Source organism: Stegodyphus dumicola, chromosome 10 (genome assembly GCF_044657685.1).
Source record: "Stegodyphus dumicola isolate Sdum_Otavi_A_Nest chromosome 10, ASM4465768v1".
Taxonomy (NCBI): domain Eukaryota; kingdom Metazoa; phylum Arthropoda; class Arachnida; order Araneae; family Eresidae; genus Stegodyphus; species Stegodyphus dumicola.
The window spans coordinates 145499783-145524398 of record NC_140777.1 but is presented as its reverse complement, the minus strand read 5'-3'; the positions used below and the strand labels follow the sequence as shown (position 1 = coordinate 145524398).

General features: G+C 35.1%; 1 protein-coding gene across 13 annotated transcripts in view; it reads left to right on the top strand.

Moving 5' to 3' along the window:
- Window positions 1-24616, top strand: part of Rab3-GEF (Rab3 GDP-GTP exchange factor) — a 176712-nt gene that overhangs the window by 61969 nt on the left and 90127 nt on the right. For all 13 annotated transcript variants that reach the window (XR_015043574.1, XR_015043573.1, XM_085825652.1 and 10 more), the window contains exons 10-17: window positions 10288-10626; window positions 10710-10776; window positions 10971-11111; window positions 13648-13761; window positions 16493-16655; window positions 21028-21130; window positions 22683-23189; window positions 23709-23883. Coding sequence is in view for 11 of the 13 variants with exons in the window: in XM_085825652.1 (XP_085681778.1) it covers window positions 10288-10626; window positions 10710-10776; window positions 10971-11111; window positions 13648-13761; window positions 16493-16655; window positions 21028-21130; window positions 22683-23189; window positions 23709-23883 (1609 nt within the window). In the remaining 2 variants the exon portion in view is untranslated. The remainder of the gene's footprint in view (window positions 1-10287; window positions 10627-10709; window positions 10777-10970; window positions 11112-13647; window positions 13762-16492; window positions 16656-21027; window positions 21131-22682; window positions 23190-23708; window positions 23884-24616) is intronic.

The following is a 24616-nucleotide window of genomic DNA, read 5'->3' as shown; positions in this document are numbered from 1 at the left end:
ATTGCACCCACACTGTCTAGCATTTTGAAGTAAATATACCAATACGCATTTAATTCTGATTGAAAGAGATAATTAGTAAGATATAAATTTCAGTACTTTTTGTATTAATGCAACCACCATAGTAGAAGTTGCTTAATTTTTAGAATGGGCCAAATTCTGGCAACCATGTGCATAACCATTCTTCCAGCAACTATGCTAACATTTGTTTCAGTCAAGCAGTTCCATCATTTTTATATGTTTTTTTTTTTTTTTGGTTGTATTCCAAGTTAAAATATTTTTTATAAACAAATCATGATATTTTTCTGCTTAAACTTAGTTTTAAAATATGAGCTTGGGAAGTTTGCCAACAAAGAAACTGTGGTAAAATTTCTGCAGGAATGCAGAATTTTGCTGAAATTTTTCTAAAGGGAAAAATGAGTAATTGTGTTTCCTAGATAGCCATCGTTGACACAAATTGCACGAAGGTGAGTCTCTGCAATTCTCTGATGTTTTTTCAGCAAAAACACACTGCTGTGTACTTCAAGAGAAGAATAACGTTAAAAAATTGCAGAAAGATTTGAAGAAGAATGTAAGCGTTTTATTTTTTTAAAGTATTACCTTATCTTTATTTAATAATTCAACTTTGTATTTTAAAAATTGCTAAAATATGTTTTATTTTAGCAAATATTAATACTGTCTGTAATAATTTTAATCTGTAATGTTTTATTTTAGCAAATATTAATATTAGTCTGTAAATATAATGTGATAATATTTACAGACTTACAATAAATATCAGTAGCTTGGGAATCTTTCTTAAAAAAAAAAGCATGAAAACCACCAACTTATAATCAATAAACAGCTTTTACCTTCTCATCTGTAAAAAAATGCCGAATTGCACTGAGGTGGTTGCATTAATATCTAAGTACCTAAATTTCGTGAGCATATTGTGAAGTTTCTCTTTGAGAAAGTATTTCACTGATCAGGAAAAATGGCTTGTGATTAGAAAGCTAAAAGCTGAACAGATGTAGGAACAGGTGTTTAAAAAACTAAAATATTCCAAAATGTCTTTTCTAAAATCTGAAAATGATTCAGGGGTGATATATCTCAATGCTCAAGTGAAGGCTGAAAACATGTCACAACTGTTTCTCGGGGCTATTTATTGGCTGTAATCACTAAACAGAACAATTTTATGATTTAATTACAAAGGAACCTTCCGCAGCTTTAAAATTTTAAACATTCCAGTGGATACTTAATGAAAGTTATTAAAAAAAGATCACACAAGAAAGTCAATAGTTTATCTGCTATTGATTTAGGTTGCAAAAAACAGCTATTGAAAATGGTGCAGTGAGAAATTGTGTTTGGAATATTATTGATTGGTGTCAAGTTCTGTTAGCTAACATGTCTGAATTTTCTTTAGAAAATAATTTTAGATGTTTTGCCGAGCAAAAAATTTAAACTGAAATCTGTTGTTTGTTTGTTTGTTTTTTGTTTTGTTCCAATTTACAACTGGAATCTTATTGGTAACATATAAAGATTATGAATGTCAAAAAACAGGTTATTATGTTTTGAATGTATATTAGGCATATCAAGAAAAAAAAAAACTTGTGAAATTTATGTGTTTTTTAGTCCAAAAGGGTAATTTGCCCTGAAGAACTATTAATTTCGTTTTGGCATTTTGCGTTGAAAACTTTAAAAGGCTGTATCACTTTGTAGGGTCTAGTAGAGAAACTTGTGTCTGATAACTGGAGTAGCAGGAAACTATACAAGGGAAGGGTTAAAGTACCCTTTATTAACTCTTTAAAATTTACAATGTGTTAACTCAATGCTAACAAACTTCACTTCTGCTTAGGCGGTAACTGAAAATCAAGTAACTAAAATAAAAATTTGAAGATATTAACAAATGATGGAACTAGACTACAGAGCTCAGCGAGATCCCATAACTTAAATCCCCTTAGAAGCTAGTGGCAGCAAAGAAATGCACTTAGGCAACTTGAACCAGCAATAAACAAGCATACCTATGGCAGAGGTTTCGGATAGATACTAACTCTCCCTAACTCCTACCAAAACTTGGCTTTTAAATACTTCCTTCAAAGTAGAAAATTTGCTTTCGTTCACGCGCGCTACAACATTTACCTAATCTGGCACTGACAATTAGGGGAATGAAGGCTTATACAAAAATCTGAACTTAAACTTTAAATTGTTAGTTAAAATAAATATAAATCCCTATAACTTTTTAAATCATTGCCACCATATATTATTGCCCTGTTTTATATTTAAAGAAATTAAATAATGAAGAATCTGCATAAATGTATGTATGTTTCTCACATTGTGATAAAACGACAATACCTAGAGCCATCAAAATTTGAATAATGTAATCTTCCATAGAATATGGTCAAGTGGAAGCCCGAATTTGAATTTGAAATTTGTTTTATTATCGTTTTCAAATTTTGTAACACTTCAATGAATTTTTTATTCAAAAACTAAGCGATTTCAAAGTGAGCAATAGCAACACAGTAAAAAAAATTATCTCCAGCATGCGAGACTGTGTATCGGAAATTCTAAAGATATGCTCATTTTAAAATTAATTTATGATATTGCTATTAATCTGAATTTTATAGTTTAAGGACATAGAACATGATATTTAATAAATAAAAGTAACACACAAAACTGTAAAAAAAATGTCCCTTTGGGCGTAATTTAAAATTTGAAACCTTTCAGATTTTTTTTTTTAATTATCAAAATAAGGTGTGTTATATTCCATCTTTATGTATGAAATTGTTCCTTTAATTTCCATCCTCGTTTAATAGAGTGAGTGAGTGCACCGCTATGATGGCTTCCGACCACGGACATGAACCAAACGGAATTATATACCATCACGGCGGGGAAGACTCCAGAGTAACAAGGTTGAATATTATAAACTAATAACAGTTTTTACATATTGTTAACTGCAAGGCACTAAGCGTTATTCTGGTTATCTGCTTTAAGTTCTGAACTTTTGAAACATTATAATATTATCCACGGTTGTTTCTGCTTAGGCAGTGTCCTGAGATTTTCTCTATTTTATCAAGGGCTATTCTGTTTTTGAGTGTGTTAGTCGTCCACATTGCCCAGGCACAGTCCGCTGGTTTCTTCAAGTGCCAGGTTCTCGTATGTACACAATGGAAGTAATAATGGTCCGTGTCGCCTTCCTCTCCGCATTCGCAGAAAGGAGTATCCCTAAGTCTGAATCTGTTCAGGTATACTGGGAATGGTCCATGACCTGTCAAGAACTGTGTTAGGCTAGCACAGTGGGTCTTTATTTCCATGTTAACTTTTGGCAGTAAGCGAAATGTCCTTCGTCCTACCTCTGCCTCTGTCCATCTACTTTGCCAATTTTGTAGCAGACTTGTCAAAGTTGTTCGCTTAATATGAGACCAAGGAAGTTTAGTTGGTCTTTCTAATATATCCATGCAGTTGGCTGCCTGCTTGGCCAGTAGGTCAGCGGCTTCATTGCCTTGAATCCCTGTGTGAGCAGGAACCCATTTTAAAGTGGGTCTTTGCGAAATAGGCATTGTCAGAAGCTGTTTCTGAATTCTGTATACCAAAGGACTCCGGCTATTTTGACTTGCGATAGCCGCCAGACTTGATGCCGAATCACTGAGTATGGAGAATTTCTCCTGTTGACATGTGTTCGCATATCTAATTGCAGCACTGATAGCTAGAAGCTCTGCTTGGTATACCGAGTTGTTCGAGCCTAATTTCCTAATTTCCTTTTCCACTCGAATGTTACAACTCCATTTTCTAGTCTACAGAAGGCGCTGCCCGTGCCGTTCTCAGTTTTGGAGCCATCTGTGAAAAGGTTATTACTGTACCTCTGAATTGGTTGGTCATTTATACTGATACCGTCAGAGAGATTAAAAGCTGCTGGATGAAAGTTATTGCAGTTGTTTTGCTCCTCGTAGTCCGAGTGGTGATAACTATGACCCCAGAGTGTTGAAGTTTGACCCAGCCTGGTAACCCTTACGATAGCTGCCTCCCTTCCTACTATCAAATCTAGGGGAGGAATTCCTGCTAGTTGTTGTAGGGCTAGTGTTGACGTGGTATGGTAGGCCCTGCATACTTGAAGTAGCTGCTGTCTCTGAATAGAGAGCAGGGATCTTTTCATATGAGAGGTAAGTTCGCCACCCCAGATTGCTGCTCCATAAGTTATTACTCTTTCTGTAATGGTTCTATGCCAAATTTTTAGTAGCTCAGATGAGATACCCCATTTATGTGAAGTCATGCGTCTCATGTTGTTGCTTAGGATGCTAATTCGAGTCTTAAGATTCCTGACATGTGGCATCCAAGAAAGTCTGTTGTCGAGTAATAGCCCAAGATATTTCAATTGGGGGAAACATACCGGTATCCCATGGAGTTTAATGTTTGGGTTGCGTCTTAGCTGCCTGCTGCGTCCTATGAGCAAAGCTTTAGTTTTCTCTGCCAAAATCTGAAGCTTATATGCTCTGGCCCATTGGGAGAACAGATCATGACAGTATTGAGATCTCATTTCGAGGTTACTCCTTCCTGCCACAACTAGCATAAAATCGTCCGCATAGGCTATGATTCGAGCATATTCTACGCTCTCAAACTGATGAAATGCCGAGTTTGCCACTATATTCCACAGTGTTGGTCCAAGGCATGACCTCTGTGGGCATCCTCTAAAGACATTTTTGACATAAATGCCACTGTCTGATGTTACTTGTACACTTCGATCTTGAAGGTACGAGCGAAGGATGGTAATAATGGCTGTTGGGCACGCCATGTTGTGCAGCAAATTTATTACGTCTGGCCACCAAAGGGAGTCAAAGGCTCCCTTGATGTCAATGGCTATTGCCAGTGAGTGCAAATTGTTATCCTTGTTCTGTTTGATATGCCATTAAGTCTTTTATGGCATGTTCAGTTGAGTTGCCCATTCGGAATCCATATTGGTTGGGATGCAGGGCGTTGTTCCTTTGCAGGAAGAAGTCCAATCTGTAAAGAATTACTCTTTCCAATACCTTACCGAGTACTGTCAGTAGACAGACTGGCCTGTAAGATGTAGGTTCTGCCGGAGTTTTGCCTGATTTTAGGAATAACGCCACTTCTGCCAACTTCATATTTTTAGGAAAGTACTGATGTTTCCAGCAAGCTGAAATGACCGCAAGGAATAGTTTTGGGAATTCCCGGTGTATCTCTCTAATGATGATATTATCAATTCCATCCGGACCTGGAGCTTTTTTGGGTGCCAGAGTACGTATGATGTTATCCACTTCCATTTGCGTAGGAGGGAGTTCGTCTCTTCTGGTAACTTGGCGAAATTTCATACTGTAGGTTTTTCTCATTTCCTCTTGCTCCTCTAAGAAATCCTCTTCATCATCATCAGGAAAAACTGCATTTATGATTCCACTGATTTACTTCGATGTTGGATGAGGCTGTGCTATTCACCATAGGCGAAAGGGTCGTAGGACGAAATACCTTGTTACATGTTATCTTGTGAGTAGGTCCAAAGGCTTTAGTGACATTACTACAGTAAGTTCTCCATGAGATTAACTTGGCCTCTTTAATTTTTCTTTTATATAAAGCTCTGGCTTTATTGTATGTTATCATTTTGAGTTGCCGTAGAAATGGATCTACCGTGGATTGTGCTTTTCTGCGAAGTGCTCGAACTCTGCTCCTCTCTGTGTTAAGCTCTGGTGACCACCAGGATATCGAGTGTTTTGCCTTTACAGATTTCAAACCATATGCTTTGTGGATGGCTTGCACTATTTTTGTAACTAGTAAGTCGTAGAGATTATCTAAGGAGTTTCTGTCCTGGCAGTTGTTGAAATCTTTGATAAATTTCTCTACATGCGCTCGAATGTGTTCCCGTAAAACGGAATGTCCTCCAAATGCCGTTTTGAATCTTTTCTTTATTATGTAGTCTATAGGAGTATCCAGCCTGTAAGTAATAATTTTGTGATCCCTGAGTGACGGCAGGTCACTCACTGTCCAATCTTGTATGTACGGAGTTGTATTGGGAGTTGATATTGTTAGATCTGGCCACCCTCGAGCTCTAGATGTTTCAAAGGTAGGCGGTGAGTCCTGAGTGTTGATGACAATGAAATGCTTACTGTCTAAGAATTCGAGTACTGCAATTCCCCTTCGGTTCTCCGAGTCAGCACCCCATAGTTGACTGGTGGCATTAAAGTCTCCTGCTATGATACAGTGTGATGCCCCAGTTAGAAGGTTAGAATTAAGTTCCTCTAATAGAGAGGTAATATCTTCGCTCGGGGGTAGATACACAGCAATAATATCAATGCTGCAATTACTAGTGTCTAGTCTGATGGAGACTGTATGCTCTGTGATTTTCATTAGGAGAGTGGAGAGAGGGCCACTGTAAATAATCGCAGCTAGCTGATTCTTTGAGAGAAACGTTCTGCTGTGTGTTGGAACACTAGGAATCACTCCGTTGTAAACGTATGGCTCTTGGAAGATTCCGACATTGGCAGCAGTATGTGTCATTACTTGCAGCGTATTTATGGTTGCTTCATAGCACTTCTGCAAGTTACACTGTAAAAATCGAAGACCTGCTATATGTTTGTTTAGTGTCATCTTGGTTTAGTTCTTTGCAGTGGTCCTTCTCAGACTCTCGAAATGGGCTCCATACACTGGGCAGGAACTTGAAGTAGCTGGGTGATCTGTGCTGAAAGAGGTCCTCTTTTCAGAATTACTACTGCAGCAATTAGTGCAACTCACTTTTTCCGAGCTACACTCCTGCATCGGGTGGCTGTTACCACACTTCGCGCAAACTGGAGCGTTTTTACAGTTCCTGCTATAGTGACCGAACTCCTGGCAGTTGTAACAGCGTATGATCCTAATGTACGGACGGAGAGGACAAGACTCAAAACCCACTAAAAGATGGCCTAGCTTAACTAGGTGTTCTGCTGACTTAGGGTCTATGTCTATCACCCAGTTTTTCCTTCCGCTTTGCCCAGAACGGCTTGCTCGTATTTGAAAAGCACTGGGATTGAAATTGGGCAGTTGGTCTACAAGTGCTGCTGTTAGATCTTCTTTTCCTAGATACTCAGGTACTCCAAAAATAATTACGCTTTCCCTTCTTGGCTTGGGCTCCCGAAATTCAAGTGTCTCTAGTAGTGCTGGCCTGTCCTCGATTGCCTGTTTCAGGCGTAGCAGGTGAGCTTTTTCTCGACACCGGATGAGAAGCTCTCTGGACCTTGTCGGCCGAATCTGCACTAAAGTGATCCCTAGCTGGGAGGGTTTTAAATCTGCAGAAAGTTGAGCTTTAATCCCTTCGGGTGTCCGTGTGGAGTTCTTTGACCTGAATAATAGAACGTGCTCCGATAGAACTGGAGAAGATCTTGAAGGTGGAGAAGATTTCCACTTCTTTCGTGTCACCTCAGTGAAGGAATATTCTTTTGTGGACTGTTCTTCTGGGGCTGAGGATTCCACTGCTTGATAAGACTCGGAATGTTGAGGATTCTCGTGAGATGGCTGTAAACTGTGTGCGAGTTGCTGTTGTTGCAGAGCCAAGACTTGTCCCTGTAGCTGGGCGAGATAAACCTCTTGTTCCGTTAACGTTATGCGAACGGTGTTCACAAAAGATGCAAATTGCTTTCTTTCAGAAGCGTTTAGTCTGCGAGATTCCTTTGCTTGTAAGATGAATAACTGGAGTTGGTTACAGATGTGGTTAATTGCTTCCAACCTGGAGTTAGGTGTCGATGTGCTAGCAGCACATTTAACAGAAGGGGGAGAATGTTGAATATTATGCTCCGTGCCTGCTGGTGATGAGGGAGTATCCGAAGGCATAGTAAGTAAGAGAACACTATGAAGATGCTTTCAGAGCATAAAAAACGAATGATGAGATGAATGATGGATACACATGCACCTGCAATATTCCAGGAATACTCAGTTTACGCTATAGCACTGTAAGGAAAGGTAGCTGAACACAATGAACACACTTCACGACGCTAAACTTGAATGAGATGCACGATCAGATCGCATGCACTTGGGCTAGAGTACTAAGCATGTACCGTAGCAATAATAGATTAGATAGTTGCGAGAACACAATGTGTGCACTTTCACGGCACTAAAGTGGATGAGGTGATGTATAATGAAACCTCATAAGCTAATAGACTTTCTTGTATATTGAGTATGGGCTGTAGCACTATAAGAGGAAGATATATATATATATATATATATTTGTTTTATATAAAATGTGACGCACACACTTTAACCTTATATACTAAACAGTTCTAAGTAAGCACAGACTGATAATCACGCACACTATTACACAGCACTGAATAATAACAAAATGACTATTAGAACACGATGCACACACTTTCTAGGACTAAACTCGAATGAGAAGATGTGCAATCAAATCACATAAACTGACAGTAAAGTATGCACTATAGCACTATAAGATGAGATAACTGCAAAAACACTATACTTTCACAGCACTGAAAATTTGATTAGGAGATGAATGAAGATATCTCACAAATAAATTATCTTGCATAAATATTGAGTTTGCGCTGTAGCACTATGAAAGAAAAGATTAAAAAAAAAAGAAAAAGAAAGAGCAATAACGTATGCACACACTCACGGTAAGCACTGAATAAAAATTACGCGCTCTGTACACTGGAAAAAAAAAAAAAAAAAAAGATGAATATTTGAGCACAATACACGCACTTTTCACTGCCCTAAGTAAGTACTGAATAATATTCACACGCACTATATCAAAGCACTGAATAATATGATTAATACTGGAGCTCTTCGTAGCATTAAACTTGAATGAGGAGATGTACAATCAAATCGCATACACTGCCGATAAAGTATGTACCGTACTGCAAGAACACGATGCACAAACTTCCGATATTAATAATGAATAAGGAGATGTATGGTGAAATTTCAAAAATCTTTACATATATTGAGTATGTGCTATAGCACTAGTTCGGACTGGGGTATGTAAGAGGTAAATACTTCGTAAGCGTTAAAATCTCTTTCAAAATAAGCAATGCACACACTTTCACAGATATGAACTTGGATGAGAAATTGCATTAACACTTTCACAGATAAAGCACACACTTTCACAGATATGAACTTGATGAGGAATTGCACTGTAGCACTAATAGAGGAAAATACTGCTTGAGCTGAATGTAAACACGCACTTGGCATGAATGATGTGTAGTACTAATAAAAAAAAAATCAAATACACTGACAGTCGTAAGATGATTACTACGCTTATGTGGCCAAAGATGGCGGTTGACAATCTTTTCCTTCTTGTTTTGAAGGGAAAAAAAATAAATAAAAGCGTATTTGGAAGGGGTGGATTTAGAGTAGTATTCGATTACAAGCGCACCCCTGCGCTGCCTGTGTCCGAGACTGAGAGGAGGGGAGAATGCTAAAGTTCCTTTTTCTTATCAGCAGAAGGAAAGAGGGTTGAGTAACCGCGTTACTGTGTTAAAGTAACAATGGTCAGGAACACAAGCCGGAACGGTAATACTTAGAAAATTAATTAAATAATCAGTGAATAATGATGAAACTTACACTACTGAAGACCTAGTGCTTTGCTGTAACTGCAGATACAAAAAAATCTCTTGTAAGGCTGAGTATTCCGTTCACCGTGAAGCAAAATGTAGGAGCAAAATTCATACGACCTCTTATCTCTGCGTATAGACGCGCTCTTCCCTCGTTTAATAGAATACATTTTTTAAGTACCTTTAAAATAAAAACAAACTGAAAATATGTGACAAGTTTTAGTTTTATTCCATTAAGATTCATGTTTTGCATATTTTGATAACTGATTTTTCTTATTGGATAATTATGTTTCATTTCATGTAAAAAAAAAAAAAAAAAAAATTAAAGTGAATTAATTTTTTTAATTTTGTTTCCTGTGTATAATTAGGTTTCTTTTAAGTTTATAGTCATGTTTTACAACTTATTTGTTGTAAAAATGTTGCTGGCTGAAGCCTGTGATATGAGATTCAGTAAGTCAACTATACATTTAATTCAGTCTAACACTAACCTTGAACTAACATCGGTTTTTCTGATTTCATGATATTTTGAACCGTTTTTACATTGACTGACTTCAAGTGAATAATATATTTATTTTCTAACCCCTTTTTAACCATGCTAAGGAGTAAATTAACTGATTATTAAACTTTTGAAAATAGAATGTATGCTAATTACTGTTATAATTGCAAATTAAATTTTCATAGTTGGATATTATTGTTAAGTTATATAAATAATGCTTCCAATTGTGTGAAAATTTTGCATTATTAAGTATTTAATAAGTGTATTTCAACATTCTTTTAGGCCTTAGCATCAATGAGTATGAGCCCCCAGCCTATTAAAAATCTTGATCGAATTCAATCAGGAGTAGCGGACCGTTTAGTACCGCAAGAACCTCCACCTCCTCCACTGACTACAGGTTTTAATCCATTAATCTATGGTAATGATGTGGACTCCGTGGATGTTGCGACTCGAATAGCTATGGTCCGTTTCTTCAATTCACCTGGTGTTTTAGCAAATTTCATGGAGCACACGCGAACTCTACGCTTGTATCCGCGTCCTGTCGTAGCCTTCCAAGTTAATAGTTTTCTTCATTCAAGACCTAAGTTTTCATATTTCCTCAGCAAGTTCGTTCGTACACAAGTAAGCAAGTTTTTTGAAACACTCTCATTGTGTTTAAAACCTACATGTTTGGTGGTGTTTAATAAGTATTCTTACTTTTTTAGGCTGTAGAATTTTTCGCTGAATGGTCTCTGTCTCCGACTAATGTGGCCTTCCTAAGGGTTCATACAGGTATGCTTTTATGTTTTCCGTTTTGTTTCTGTAAAGATTTTAAACTTCAGTTTTTAAAGAAATAAATTATTTTTTGTTGGATCATTTGTTAATTTTTCTGTGCATGAGGAAATTCATTTTTTAAAGATGTAAATAATTTGTTGATTGGAGGAGGGGGCAAATAATAATTTCTGTATGTTTATGTAAATTTTCAGGTGTTTTTGATCCTACTATTGTTGGAGATAAGGCCAAGTGGTACAGTCATCAATTAGAACCTTTACATTTCAAAGTTTGGTCTGATGGCTCAGTTTTGATGAGTGTTTTGGCAGCATCATTACAGTCTGATCCATCAAGTGGTATTTTGTTTTCTTGTTAGATCTTTAGTGTTTTTGGGGGGGCATAAAAACTGCATGACTAAAAAATTAATAAACTGCCAACCATATAGTGTGATAGGCAATATTGCTATAATATTTTTTTTAATAAATGAATCAGTATATTTAAAATGGCGTTATGTGACATTTTTTTCACGATGAGGTTAATGGTGAGAATGCATTACTAGAACCAAGCTTCACAAGTTACCTCATGGACTTTTTCATTAGTCTGTGATTTGCATTCTCACTGACCAGTTTAGGTCACAAATACACATTTATAGCTTTCTTGTGGAGCTTTTTCCAACAAATTGTAATGGAATCTGATTCTTCTGAATCAAATGAATGAAAACCATGAAGGTGGAAACAGCTAAATAATCAAGATTTTTACTAGGGGAATGTAATAATTAGTACTAGGGTAATTGGAGACCATGTATCCACCTACATTAACCATGGTTCTAAGTGTCTTTATATACAGGAATGATTGTATTGTGAGTAATAAATACTAAAGAGGCTTGCTTCCTCCCTGATTTTCATAAAATTAACATCTCTCTAAAATTATCACATTTGATATAAGCAAATTTCACATTCTGCAGTTTTACAGGTACACATATATCTGGTTGTAATGAACGATTTCTGCCAAAGAATGTTCTTAATAAATTTAGGAAAAAAAAAATGGAAACAGTACCTTTAGTGTGGATAGTAATCACCACCCAAATTTATGATTTTCTGCCAACATTTTGGTAGTTTTTCAAAGCCTTCAGTCCAGAAACTTGGTGGCGGCAAGTCCGAAAACATATCAACCTTATTTTGGATGTCCTGTGCAGATTGGAAGATAGCACCAGCAAGATATAGCTTCAGGTGTGAAAAAAGGTAGAAGTCCGAAGGAGCGATGTCGAGGCTTTATGGTTGGTGTGGCAAAAGATCTCATTCAAGACCAAAGTCCAGCCAGTGAATGCAGACACATGTGGTCTTGCATTATCTTCATGGAACATTACCTTTTTGTGCCAGAGCTCAGTTCAATGTTTTTCCTTGATAGCAGTGTCAACATGGACTAGCATCTTGCTGTACACCGTACTGTTGAGGATTTTACCTTTTTCCAGATACATTGTATAAATAATGCCATTGCAATCCCACCAGACATGGTCTTTTTGTTAGTCAAATTGCATTTTGCGATGCTGCTGACGGGCTCACCAGGTTAAGACCAACTCCCTTTTCAGCCTTTGTTGTTGAAGTAAATCCACTTTTTATCACAAGTGACAATCTGGTCCAGAATTTAGTCCTTGGCGTGATATTCGAGCAGATTAGTACAGGCCAAAGAGGTCTGTTCCAATCTGCTTGAGTCAGCTCATGCAGCACCCAGTGACTGAACTTATATGTCAAGTTTTTGCAATATATAGCATGACTAATTGACATGGCAGTAACGTCTAACTCCTTAGCAAGCTCTCAAGTGATTGCATACTGATCTTCCACACGTTCCACAGCCTACTGATGTTGATGAGGCAAGCGGGCCTCATCAACATCAGTAGATTGGCCAGAGCTCTTTACTTCTTGAATGTCATATTCCTTGAAAGTGCATTAAAAACATACCGACTGAACATACAGATTTTTATAATAACATCATGTAGTAGTAGACAAGGGGAATGACGGTGAAGATGATTAAAGCTTTATTATTATTAGGAACATTTTTGTCTTTTTTTGCTTATTGTTTATTATTACATTTTAACAGGTTTTCAGTATTTTCAGACTTGTTTATACAAAAAAATATATATAGTTTTTAGTGCTATTACTTTTATTATTATCTTATTTTTTACAATATATAGATTGTACTTAATTTTCTTAACAGCATTTTTCTGAAACTGTATTATCTTATTATCTTTTCGTAACATTTATTTTTATAAAAAATAGCTGTAATTTTTTTATGACTCTGAGTGTTTTTTTATGTGGGATAAGTTGTAAAAAGAGGATATGTGTACAGTCTGTCTATCATAAGAAAAACTCTTACCAGTTAGTCTGCAGCTGTCTGTTGCTGTAGAAACAATCCTTGACCCATTTTCCGTAGGGATGTCTTGAAGACTAATGATAAATTCTTTTTCCCTCAGCCAACAGTCACCAAAAAACAAAATAACTATAAAGCAATCCTTAGTTCATCCCTATTTGAAATATACTAGCCTTGTTGTTATAGCAACTGCTACCCACCTGACACTGTGGTGTGGGAGCTGTTCTTCTCATAGACAGACAGTAATTTTTTTGGGGTGGAGGGACAGGCATAAACAACTAAATTGTTCAAAAAACCCTGAATTACAAATTCATAGTTATATCAGTTTCGTTAAATTTCTGTTGTTAACTTCTGAGGAGTGAAATAATTTTTTATTGCTGTTGTAAAATTTGACTTTTGTTGCATAACCCCTTTTCACATCTACTGATTCAATTGTGTAAGAATTTTTAAGGAATTGGCATTTAGAAGGCATTCTTATCATAATGGGCAAAATAAATCTATTTATATCAATTTTTTAATTTCTAGATGAAAGCTGCAGTGATAGTGAAGGTGCCGGCAGTACAAGTTCTTCTTATTCCTCTCTAAGTGACTTTGTTACAGATATGGTGAACAGTGAAATAACTAGTGAAGGTGTACTTGGTAAGATTTCTTTAACTATTATAGAAATATTGTGTTATTCATTTCTATCTCACATCCAGTCTTCAGTTAATTTATACATATACATAATTAACTAATGTGAGATTTCATGATGCAAATTAGAAGTGATAATCATTTAAATTAATTTACAGCAGGTGCCACTTAAAGTGATCGTGATTGTTGTTATCATTCAGGTATCATTATCAAAATGGCAAAGTCCCACCCATCTGTATACAAAAACATGGAAAATACACCACTTATTGTGACCAACAGTTTGGTTAATGTTATCAAAATATTGCAGAATGGATCGTATAGAAATTGCCAGATGCTAGAGAAATGTTGCCAAGTAAATGCCAAGCAGGCTTGGTTTTAATTTAAAGCTATGATATGTAAAAGAGCCTGTTTTTCAAGTTTTAGGATGATCAACTGATTAAACAGAATTAGCAAATTGCAGTAGAAATAACAGAGGAGAGCGTCTGGAAGTCATTCTCTGAAACATATCCAAGAACATGGTGTGATAAACTTTACAACAAAGAAAATCATGAATTTCCTGCAAATTCTGAGATGAGTGATGCTTTATGAATATTATAAATTAGTTAAACTGTATTGATTATTAAATTAGTATTAAATTATTGTATTCAATTAGTTAAATTCTATTGATATATTGAAGGCTACTTTTCTCAGTCTTGGACAAATGTGATCACATTAAGCAGTGTCTCCTGCTAATGGCCTTTTCCTGTTAGATTGTTCTAACTGTTGTTACAGTGTGAAGAAAGGCAGACAAGTTCTCACATAAGACATTGTGAAAACATATTATGGGCAAAAATTCATTATTATGAAGGGCTGCTGCTTCTGTGTTTTTATGTTTTATAATGTTATGTCTTATTATTTCTCTTTTTAATTCTTGTATGTTCTTATATTTGTAGTTCCAAACAAAATAACCACTGTCATTTAATATCCTAGTTAGAAAAATCTATGAAATGTTAGTGTTTTAGCTTTGAGTTTTTTTTTTTTTTTTTTTTTTTTTTTTTTTTTTATGCTGTTAACACTTGTGATATAATTTTTCAGAAATCTGCTTTGACTAAGTTTTGACTCAATTCTAAATTGTTCATCTTAAACTTTCTAGACAGGCACTTCTATCTTGTATGCTAATTTCTTATCTAGATTTAGAAATTTGATTCTTTTTCTTGGCTGCCTAATAGAAATTATTTTTTCAATTAAACACAGTGAAAAATTTTCCTCTCAGCTTTAAAGAAAGTTATAGATTTTAGTCTTTATCAATTAGGAGGCTACCAAAGATGACATTTATAGTTAACTTAAAATCGCTGTTAATTCAAGTTCAGTTAAAAAATACAGGAAAGAGGAATAACCCACTAACAATGTAAAGAACAAGTTTATTTGGTAAAAGTATATTTTAGGATACCCCTTGGCGATTTTTGGCAGTACATGGATACTGAGTTTGTGCAATTCTTTGACTTGTTATTTTTAAAAAAATCCCAGAATTGCACAAAAATGGCATTGCACACTCCCTTAACTTTATCCATGTACATATCGACCTATTTTCACTTAAAAAAACATTAGAGAATTTCACAAACTATACCTTATGCATTCCCTGTCCATGTATACATCGATATATTTTGACTTAAAACATCAAAGAAACACCCAATTCTACAGTAGAAGCAAACAAAAAATACATGATCTCAATAAACTACATTTTAAACCAAACAATAAAATAGCATAAAAAAGAAAAAAATCTGTTATGCATTTAAGCACTACAAAAACAAAAGGCAAATATTCACTAAGTACTACAAAAAGCAAATATTCACTTGCCTTATTTAGAAATTCGTTCGTCTTCAGTCTGTGGCACACAAAATTCCTTAGCAGTTAACAGCATCCAAAAACTTCCTAAAATTATCTGAACTAGAATCTGTATATCGGTATCACCACATAAATTCACAAAAATAAGAGTAAAAACTATACTATGTAGTTCTGGACTGTCCGGAAAATGGCTATAAGTAAACTTTTATTTACACACCAGTCAATTAATGCACTTTTCCTCTTTCGTTCCAAATCATACAAAAACTTAAAACTAACCTTACTACATTCAGCCATTGTACTATCTAAAAACAATGAAACAAGCAGTGCACTTCCTAAGCAACACACACCACAAAAGCCCTTGCAAAAATATCCCATGATTCAAAATTTCCTGAAATAATGCAAACGATTACATCATAATAGGGTTTCCATAACATTCAACTACTCAGGTTACCATAAATGATACAACAACTTGGCGATAAATGAAACAACAACATCGCGATAATTCAAGGGGGTACTCTAAAATCAACTCTAACTGTTTATTTGATTACATGCATTAAATAAGAATTTTAAACAGAAAGAATGCACAATAACTAATTTCTTGGAAGCAAAGAAACTAAATTGTAGATGGCATTAAAAAACAATATTTATGAGAGAATTTGGATGACAGCTTTGTTTTATGGTGATGGCCTGTGACAATAAATTTTCCATCGCTTCAAATTAAATGAACTTTATTTTTTCTTAGACAGAGCCAAGTTAAAATACTAGTAGTAAATGACTATACATGTTTTAGTCTGGCATGATCAGCAGTTATTTTAATAGCAAAATTTAAAATAGCTTCAAATATATTAATTCCATTTATGTTGGAAATTTCTTTTATTTCTAAAATTTATATCTATTAAAGAATCTGAATTTTCAGCTGCTTCTGGATCTGAGGAATCTGCTAACAGCCAAGTTCTTTTTGACCACCATTCTGTATATCAACCACCAAGCACACTACAGCTGCCTGCTGCTGACATTAATAATCGTAATGCTGTGTTTGCCCTACCATATGCCAATTCTCCACCATCCACTCCATCAAGGTTTGTATGATTTCTTCCCCCCCCCAAATTGAGACAGCCAGGTAAAATACTACTATAAAATAAAAGAAACTTTCTAGTATTATCTATGCTTTTATCTTTTTATGCGCATGAGTTTATCAAAAGATTTTTAGCTAGATTTCTTATCTTCAAAGAATCATTTTTATAAAACTAAATATGTTCATACTGATAAATATTATAAAGAAATATCTGCGTAACATTTTAAAAATATCTTATAATATCAAATTCATCCATTAAACCATACAGCCTGTCATTATATAAATTAAATTCCTAAATAAAAAATTATTCAATTTTCTTTGCCTGTATTTATCTCTAAGGTAGTGTATTTCATCTACTTGATCATAAGGACTGTAAGAAACAGACTTAACTAATTTGTTAATTACTGAATTTATGAAACATAACATCATATTAGATCTAAGTAAGGAGCTGAGTTGATTTAAAGTGCAGTTTAATTAGCTATAAAACTGACAGAAACGGTAGAAGTTATAACGTATCCAAATACCAATTAATTCCCATTAACCCCTTAAGGCACACATTAATTTCTAATTTTCGGTCAAAAAATCACCTATTTTTTTTCTTGCATAATCATATTCTCTAGTGCATTTTAAGACATGATCGACAAATAAAAGTAATTTTTAACTAAAAATTTAATTAAAAAATCTTATTTTTAATTTTGGAATAATTTCACTTAAAGTTGTCTTTTGTTATGCTCCTTTGTATTAGAAAAGACAACATACAGGGGTACAAGTATAGGCTAATTTAAAAATATATATATACGAGGGCCATCCAGGAAGTAGATTACGTTTCCGTCTGTGTCCGCTAGGGGCGGGGCTAGCGCGGCCATCTTGGGGTCAGAGCGTTGCGCAGCTCAGTCTGCATCTAGCCGTGCTAGTGAGAGGTTCGTGCTGTGCTCCGTTCAGATACTGTGACGGTTTGAAATGTCTGCGTTAATTGAAAATCCCGCGAGCTGCGAGGTGCGCTCAGTAATAAGGTTTCTGACTGCAAAAAACTGTAAACCGATAGAAATCTATCGGCAGCTTCGTGAAGTGTATGGGGACAACATTATCACTGAAGGTGGAGTGCGTCAGTGGGTCATAAGATTTCAAAATGGCCGAACCAATGTTCACGACGAAGATTGAAGTGGGAGACCCAGCATAGTGACCGCTGAACTTCTCGAAAAAGTCGATGCTAAAGTCCGTGAAAATCGAAATTTCACAATAACGGAACTTTCTTTGAGTTTTCCACAAATTTCGCGAAGTTTGTTGCACGAAATCATCAGCGAAAAGCTTGGTTACCACAAGTTTTGTGCAAGATGGATTCCAAAAATCTTGACAGAGGACCACAAAAATCAGCGAATGGCTGCAGCGTTGAACTTTTTGGACGCTTACCATAAGGATGGTGACTCTTTACTCGATCGCATCGTTACTGGTGACGAAACATGGGTGAAACATGTGAACTGTGAAACGAAATTGCAATCAATGCAGTGGGGGCACACAAGTTCTCCCCAAAAACCCAAGAAATGCATGCAAACAATGTCGGCAAGGAAGATGATGGTGACTGTTTTTTGGGACAGAAAAGGTGTAATTTTGGTGGACTTCCTGGAAAGAGGCACTACAATAAACTCTCAAAGGTATTGCCAAACTGTCCAAAAACTCAGAAGAGCAATTCAAAACAAGCGCAGAGGAATGTTGAGCTCTAAGATCTTGTTGATTCACGACAACGCCCGGCCCCACACGGCAAATGTCACTCGTAAAGTTCTTGAATCTTTTAAGTGGGAGTTGTTTCCTCATCCGCCGTACAGTCCCGACCTGGCACCGAGCGACTTCCACCTATTCCCAGCAATGAAGAAGTGGCTGGCTATGCAGCGTTTTGATGACGACGCACAGCTGCAAGAAGAGGTAACGAAGTGGTTGAAGGCGCAGGCGGCCGAATTTTTCGACGAAGGAATTTCCAAGCTCGTACATCGCTACGATAAATGCCTTAATTTGTATGGTGACTATGTAGAAAAGTAGTATTTGAGTGTGGCTTTCATCTGTATATAATAAAATTTGTTTCCTATACTTTGTTTATTTTTTTATTCCAAAACGTAATCTACTTTCTGGATAGCCCTCGTATATTATACAAACAAAGTGAAACCGATTTGATTACATGTTTATTTTGAATTTAAAGTTATTAAAATCAAATTAAATCAAATTTTCATACTTGCAAACATAAAATTGACTAAAAATTCAGTTTGGTATGATATACCATGAAGCATGGTACTGCGCAAAGTCCAACATTACAGTTCCTACAATAGTATCTTGTTTCTTTCCTTATCTTTTTACCCCTCTCATCTCTTTTACTGCAACAAACGGCGCAATTTCTACAAGGGGCCGCTTTCTTTTCTGTAGGTGGTAGAAATTCGGGAAAGTGCCTTTCAGTTAGTCTCAGAGGCCCAGGTTGGTAACCAGGCCGACCTGTTCTTTTGGGTAACACTTTTGAATGGTATTTTTCAATTAATTTTTCCACAAGCATTTTACGGAATTCCAAATGGTCCCGTTTTCCTCCATTTTTTTGATATAGTACAAATGAATTCCATACGGATATATCCACAAGATGGAAAAATATCTTGTTATGGTACCTTTTTCCTCGTTTTCTTGTTGTTGGGTAATCGTGGAGATGCTGATCAAGCCGATCAACGCCTCCCATTGTATCGTTGTAATCAATTACAACTTTCGGTTTCTTTATTTGAGTGCCATCATTGGCTGTTTTACTTGTATTTTCCTGATGTGTGTTATGGATTGTTGAAAGCAAACAGACATCTTTTTTGTCTTTCCACTTCATTGCCATTACTTTTCCTCTCTGAAACGCTATAACATCTCCCTTTTTCAATTTTTTATTTCTAATTTCAGATGGAACTTCTTTTCTGGTACTTTTCAGAGTCCCGTAGGTATCTGTTTGACGTTTTACCAGGAAATCCGCTAATTGTGGAGAAGTATAAAAGTTGTCAGTCGTCAAACAGTACCCTTTATCTAATAACGGTTCAATCAGTGACAACACTACTTGAGTTGATACCGGCATTTCTCGATATGCATCGCTCAGATTCGTTCCTTTTCCGGTATATATAATGGATGAATATAAGTAACCGGTTTTTGATTCACAAAGAAGGTGCATCTTTATTCTGAAATGAGCTCATTTCAGTGGTATATATTGCTTCCATTTCATTCGCCCTTTATACAGTAGTAGACTTTCGTCTATCGTGATATCTCTTTCCGGTGTATATAGAGAAGAACACTTTTTATTTATATGGTCAAATACAGGCTATATCTTATTGAGCTTGGGATGGGGGTGAATCTCAGCATCATAAGTTTCATTGTTAGAGAAGTGAAGATATCTTTTTATCTCAGAATAGCGACGAAAGCTAAGGAGCTTCGGAAAAATAGGTGATTGAAAAATTTCACTTTTTGACCAATACATCCTTATCTCAGGCTTTCTAATTATACCTTGTAGTATAGTTATGGCTAAAAATATGTATAATTCTTCCATAGTAATCGGTAACCATAGGTTCTGTGATGATCCTGGATGTTGAAATGCATATCTGTTTGTTTCAGTTAGAATTATGTCCATGAGAGAGTTATCAAAAAATAATTCAAAGTATGACAAAGCATCATCGTAATCTGTCAGAGTAAAACAACAGCCAGGGTTAGCTTCAAATCGAAATCTCGGTGGTGCAACGTTTGGTTGATTTATACTAATTTGATACCAATTCCTTGCTATATCCAAAATCTCGTTGTCATTATCTTCCGATTCACTTCCATCACTCAAGAAATCATCACTCTCATCGCTGAAACTGTCTGATAAATTGGCATATTCAAAATTGTCATCGTCAGAGTCGCTCATTTCAGATAACTTTTTTTAAATTACAAAAACACTTAGTAATATAATTTGCAGTTAACTGCTTACTTTTATTATATTTACATAATAAAAATGGATATATTACCTTTTCCACACCAAACGACTACTTTATAGCAAAGAATTCCTAGCAAACTTATAGCTAATCATCAAAATGCGCCACGTGGTTTACACAAGAAAAATGCTGAATAGTGGTGCCATCTATGTCAAATAAGATTAATTATAATCTAGCCTATTTATTTTTACTGGAACGGATCTCAGACAAGCATTAGAAATAAAATAACGCGAGATACAAGGGTGCTCGTGTGAGACACGGGCATATGCAAATTTGCCGGAAACTTTCGCCCGTGTGAGACACGGGCAAATGCGTTAAGGGGTTAAACTTTAATATAATTTTATTTTTTCCATCAATAAGAAAGATTATAATTTTTTAAATATCTAAAATGGATGTTGTAAATTACAGCAGTCCATCTTTCAATGGTGATCCTCAAGCAAACTTGGCACGTGCTGCAGAAAAAGCTGTAACTGCTGCATTTCAGCCTTTAGCATACAGGTCTGAATCTCAAGTATGTATTATTATTTTTTTTTTCTCTCTCAGTTTTCTGTACAGAACTTCCTTTCTAACATTTTATAAGTTCAGTGATCTTTCTTTTGAGGGAGTTTAGGCACAGTCCATAAATTACCACTTTTTCAAAGTTTCTTTACCATCCTAAGGCATTACAAGTTCAGTATTTTTTTTTTTTTTTTCTTTTGATATAGTTTAAATACTGCTCAAAATTACCTGCCACTTTTGCAAAGTTTCTTTTCCATTCTAAGATATTAAAAATTTGATGATTCTTTCCTGAGACAATTTAGATACTACCCATGAATTATTTTCCTTTTTTGGTCTTTAAATAGCATACTATTTATGGGTATTTACTCTATTTCAATATGCAAATGCATTTCCTTGTAATGACTAGAAACATTTATCCTTCATTAGATATTAATCAAGAGAGCCAAATGCATAGCTATTTTTTCTTTCATCAATACCTTTGACATTTTTTTCCTCTCATTTGTTATGTAAGGATATAAAATTTTCAACATGTCTCAAGAAGAATACAATTGTGTTAAAGAAATTATTAGAAATTTATTTATTCATACATATTTTCTGAGTCTTATAATTAGTTTGAATGTTTTTCTGTGATGGAATAAATTATCAATTAAAATCAGTTAAGTGGGAATTGCCTTTTTTAAAGAAATTTAAACTGTGTTTGCTCTATTTGAAGTGTGAGAGAGCCATAAAACAAATCTTACACATATTATAATATTCTGTAAAAATAATGTAAGTTTCTTTGAATGCAGTATTAAATTTTTATCATATCAATTATTGATATATTTGGTGATCCAGTATTGCAAAAATTTTTATGTGTGACAAAAAAAACTATCCCAATGAAACTTTTATGCTTGATCAATGAACAACATACCACATTTTTTTGTCACAATCTTAAACATAATCTGAAGAATTTTTTATGTTCTTCAAAGTTTTGCTCTTGTTAGGACAGTGAATTAAATAATCTCTAATATTTTATCATTTATTTTGAGCTGAGGTGCTGGGAAATTGGTAAGGAATGAAATGTTTGGAATAACTTTCATATCCGTGTAAACTTGGCACCCTTTTTCAATATTTTACTTAGTAAATTTAGTAATAGTTCTGCTTCTCTCAAATAAAATGAGGAACAAGCAGTAAGATTGCTTTTTAATTCCCCCCCCCCATGAATAAATGTCAGCTTTTTCTTCAACATGGCATTCCTAATTTAAAAACTGTAACAATCTTGTTCAATATGTATATTTAGATTTATGTTCTGATCAGATACATGTTTTTAATTTTATGTTTGTATTCATTGTTAGATATGTGCATGGTTAAATGTAAATTAATTACCTTATAAGTTATTTTCTTCCTCCTTTCCTAATGGCTTCATGGTGTAACGGCAGCACACTTGGTGCATAGTCGAAAGGTTCAGGTTCGAGTCCCAGCAAGGGCATTGCACATTTTTTCACATTTGTTTCCTAAAATCCAATCCTAATATCTCTACAACCTGTAACTTTTACCTGTGATTTAAACTTCACATTTATTCTTAGGATCATGGTGATGGGGATACTGAAGTGTTTAGTGGTCAAGAAGGAGAGACTGCAACTTTAACACCATCCACTATTCGCTCAGTTATATCACCCCAACCACCTCTACAGAGTAGAAGCCCTGCTGACAGTCTTGGGAGTGATATAGAAAGTATTCATGATCATGATGTTGTGCATGGTGTAACTGGCAATTCTGCACCCCGTGTCAGGTCTGGTAACACAGTTTTAACTCCAGAAACATCAATTGACAGAGGCAGTGGAACTGGTTCTGGAACTCCTACTCCAACTCCTACACGTACCATTAGTATTAGTAGTGTTTTGAGTCGTACGGGAAGTATTGGTGGTGTTTCTTTAACTGCTCAAAACAGCCAAGGTTCTCTCCTTGAAACAATGGCACGTGAGGCCAGAGAAGTTGCTAGAGAAGCAAGTAAAGCAGCTGTAGAAGCTAGTCGCACAGCTCTGGAAGCTACAAAGCCTGCTAGGGAGGCTGGAAAGAAAACTCTCTTAAAAGTGAGTTACTTGTAGCTGTATGTGCATTGTAATAATATGACTGAGTAATATTTAATAATTCATAGTTTAACACGATTTATATTAAAATAAAATATACAAATAGAAATAAAATGTCATTGTATGTCAAAGATAAAATTTAATCGAGTGCATGCAATGCACTAAAATCTTTTGATAGTTTACTTCAAGATGAAAAAAAGTGTAGGTAACATTTTCTGTTTCTTTATTTACAAATATTTTGAAAGCACTTTTGTTATTGTTTAATTTTTATTTTTTACATAACTGGCTATTTGCATTATATGCTAAATATTCAGATTTTAACTTTCAGTAGCTTAGATAAATTAAAGTGATTATGTTTTTGTCTTAAGTATGAATAGTCATTTAAATGTATAAAAATCCTGTTTTGTAATCTTCAAAACTGCCGCCGTGTTAGTTTTTGATGTCTTTTACTTTTATATGTTTTTTTTTTTTTTTTACTCCAATAACTTTCTTAATGGAAATTGTTTCTTTTATGTTTTATAGAATTTGCAAGCATTTGGTGAACCAATGACCAGTAGTCGAGAAAAACGTGTCGCTGAATCTACAGAAATTGTTACTCGAGATGGTGGTTCAAGTCCTGGTTCTCTTATATCTACCGTTAGTAGTGAACTCAATGGTATTGCTGCTCAGACTTCAAGCATGTTTTCTGGGTTTTTTAGTAAGTATATAATATAATATATCGTAAAATAAAAACGAAACATTTAAATCCACTCGTATTGAACATGGAACAAATCATTAGAAATAACTTTTTTTTTTAAAAAAAAAAGGTAAGCCAAAACTGAAAAGAGGTATTTATAACATTTGCTACATTGTCATCAGAAGTTTGATGTAACGAAAGATGGAATGGCTTTTAAAAAGTTTTATACAGTCAGAAGTCTTTAATCCGGACTCGTCAGGACTTCGGCGATTCCGGATAATCGGTTTTTCCGGATTATAGATCATCAGTTTAAATCTGGTAAGATGGCATTCAGAAATTATAAAATTAAAAATAGGAAACCATAATTTATGAAATAAAGAACAATTATGATCTAAAATGTATCAAAATTTACAAAAAAAAAGGATTAATATTTATTTGTTTACTTTATTAAACATTTCTTTCAACGTGTGCATGCATAAAGCATACAATACGCATAGTCGAAATTAGAAAACTATTTGATGTGTATTCACTATATTTATAATGACAAGGAATTTCATTTAAATCATATCAAAGACAGAGTGCATCAAGATGAAATACTACATTTAGTAAGGAATTATAAGCCGAATAAAATAAAAACATCTGCCCTGAAGATAAAGATAGTGCTGACAGATCAACTTCCAGTTAATTGCACACCGCGATGTTTCTCCCCCCCCACACACACACACGCACACACACCCTAGAGTAGCGTGAAATT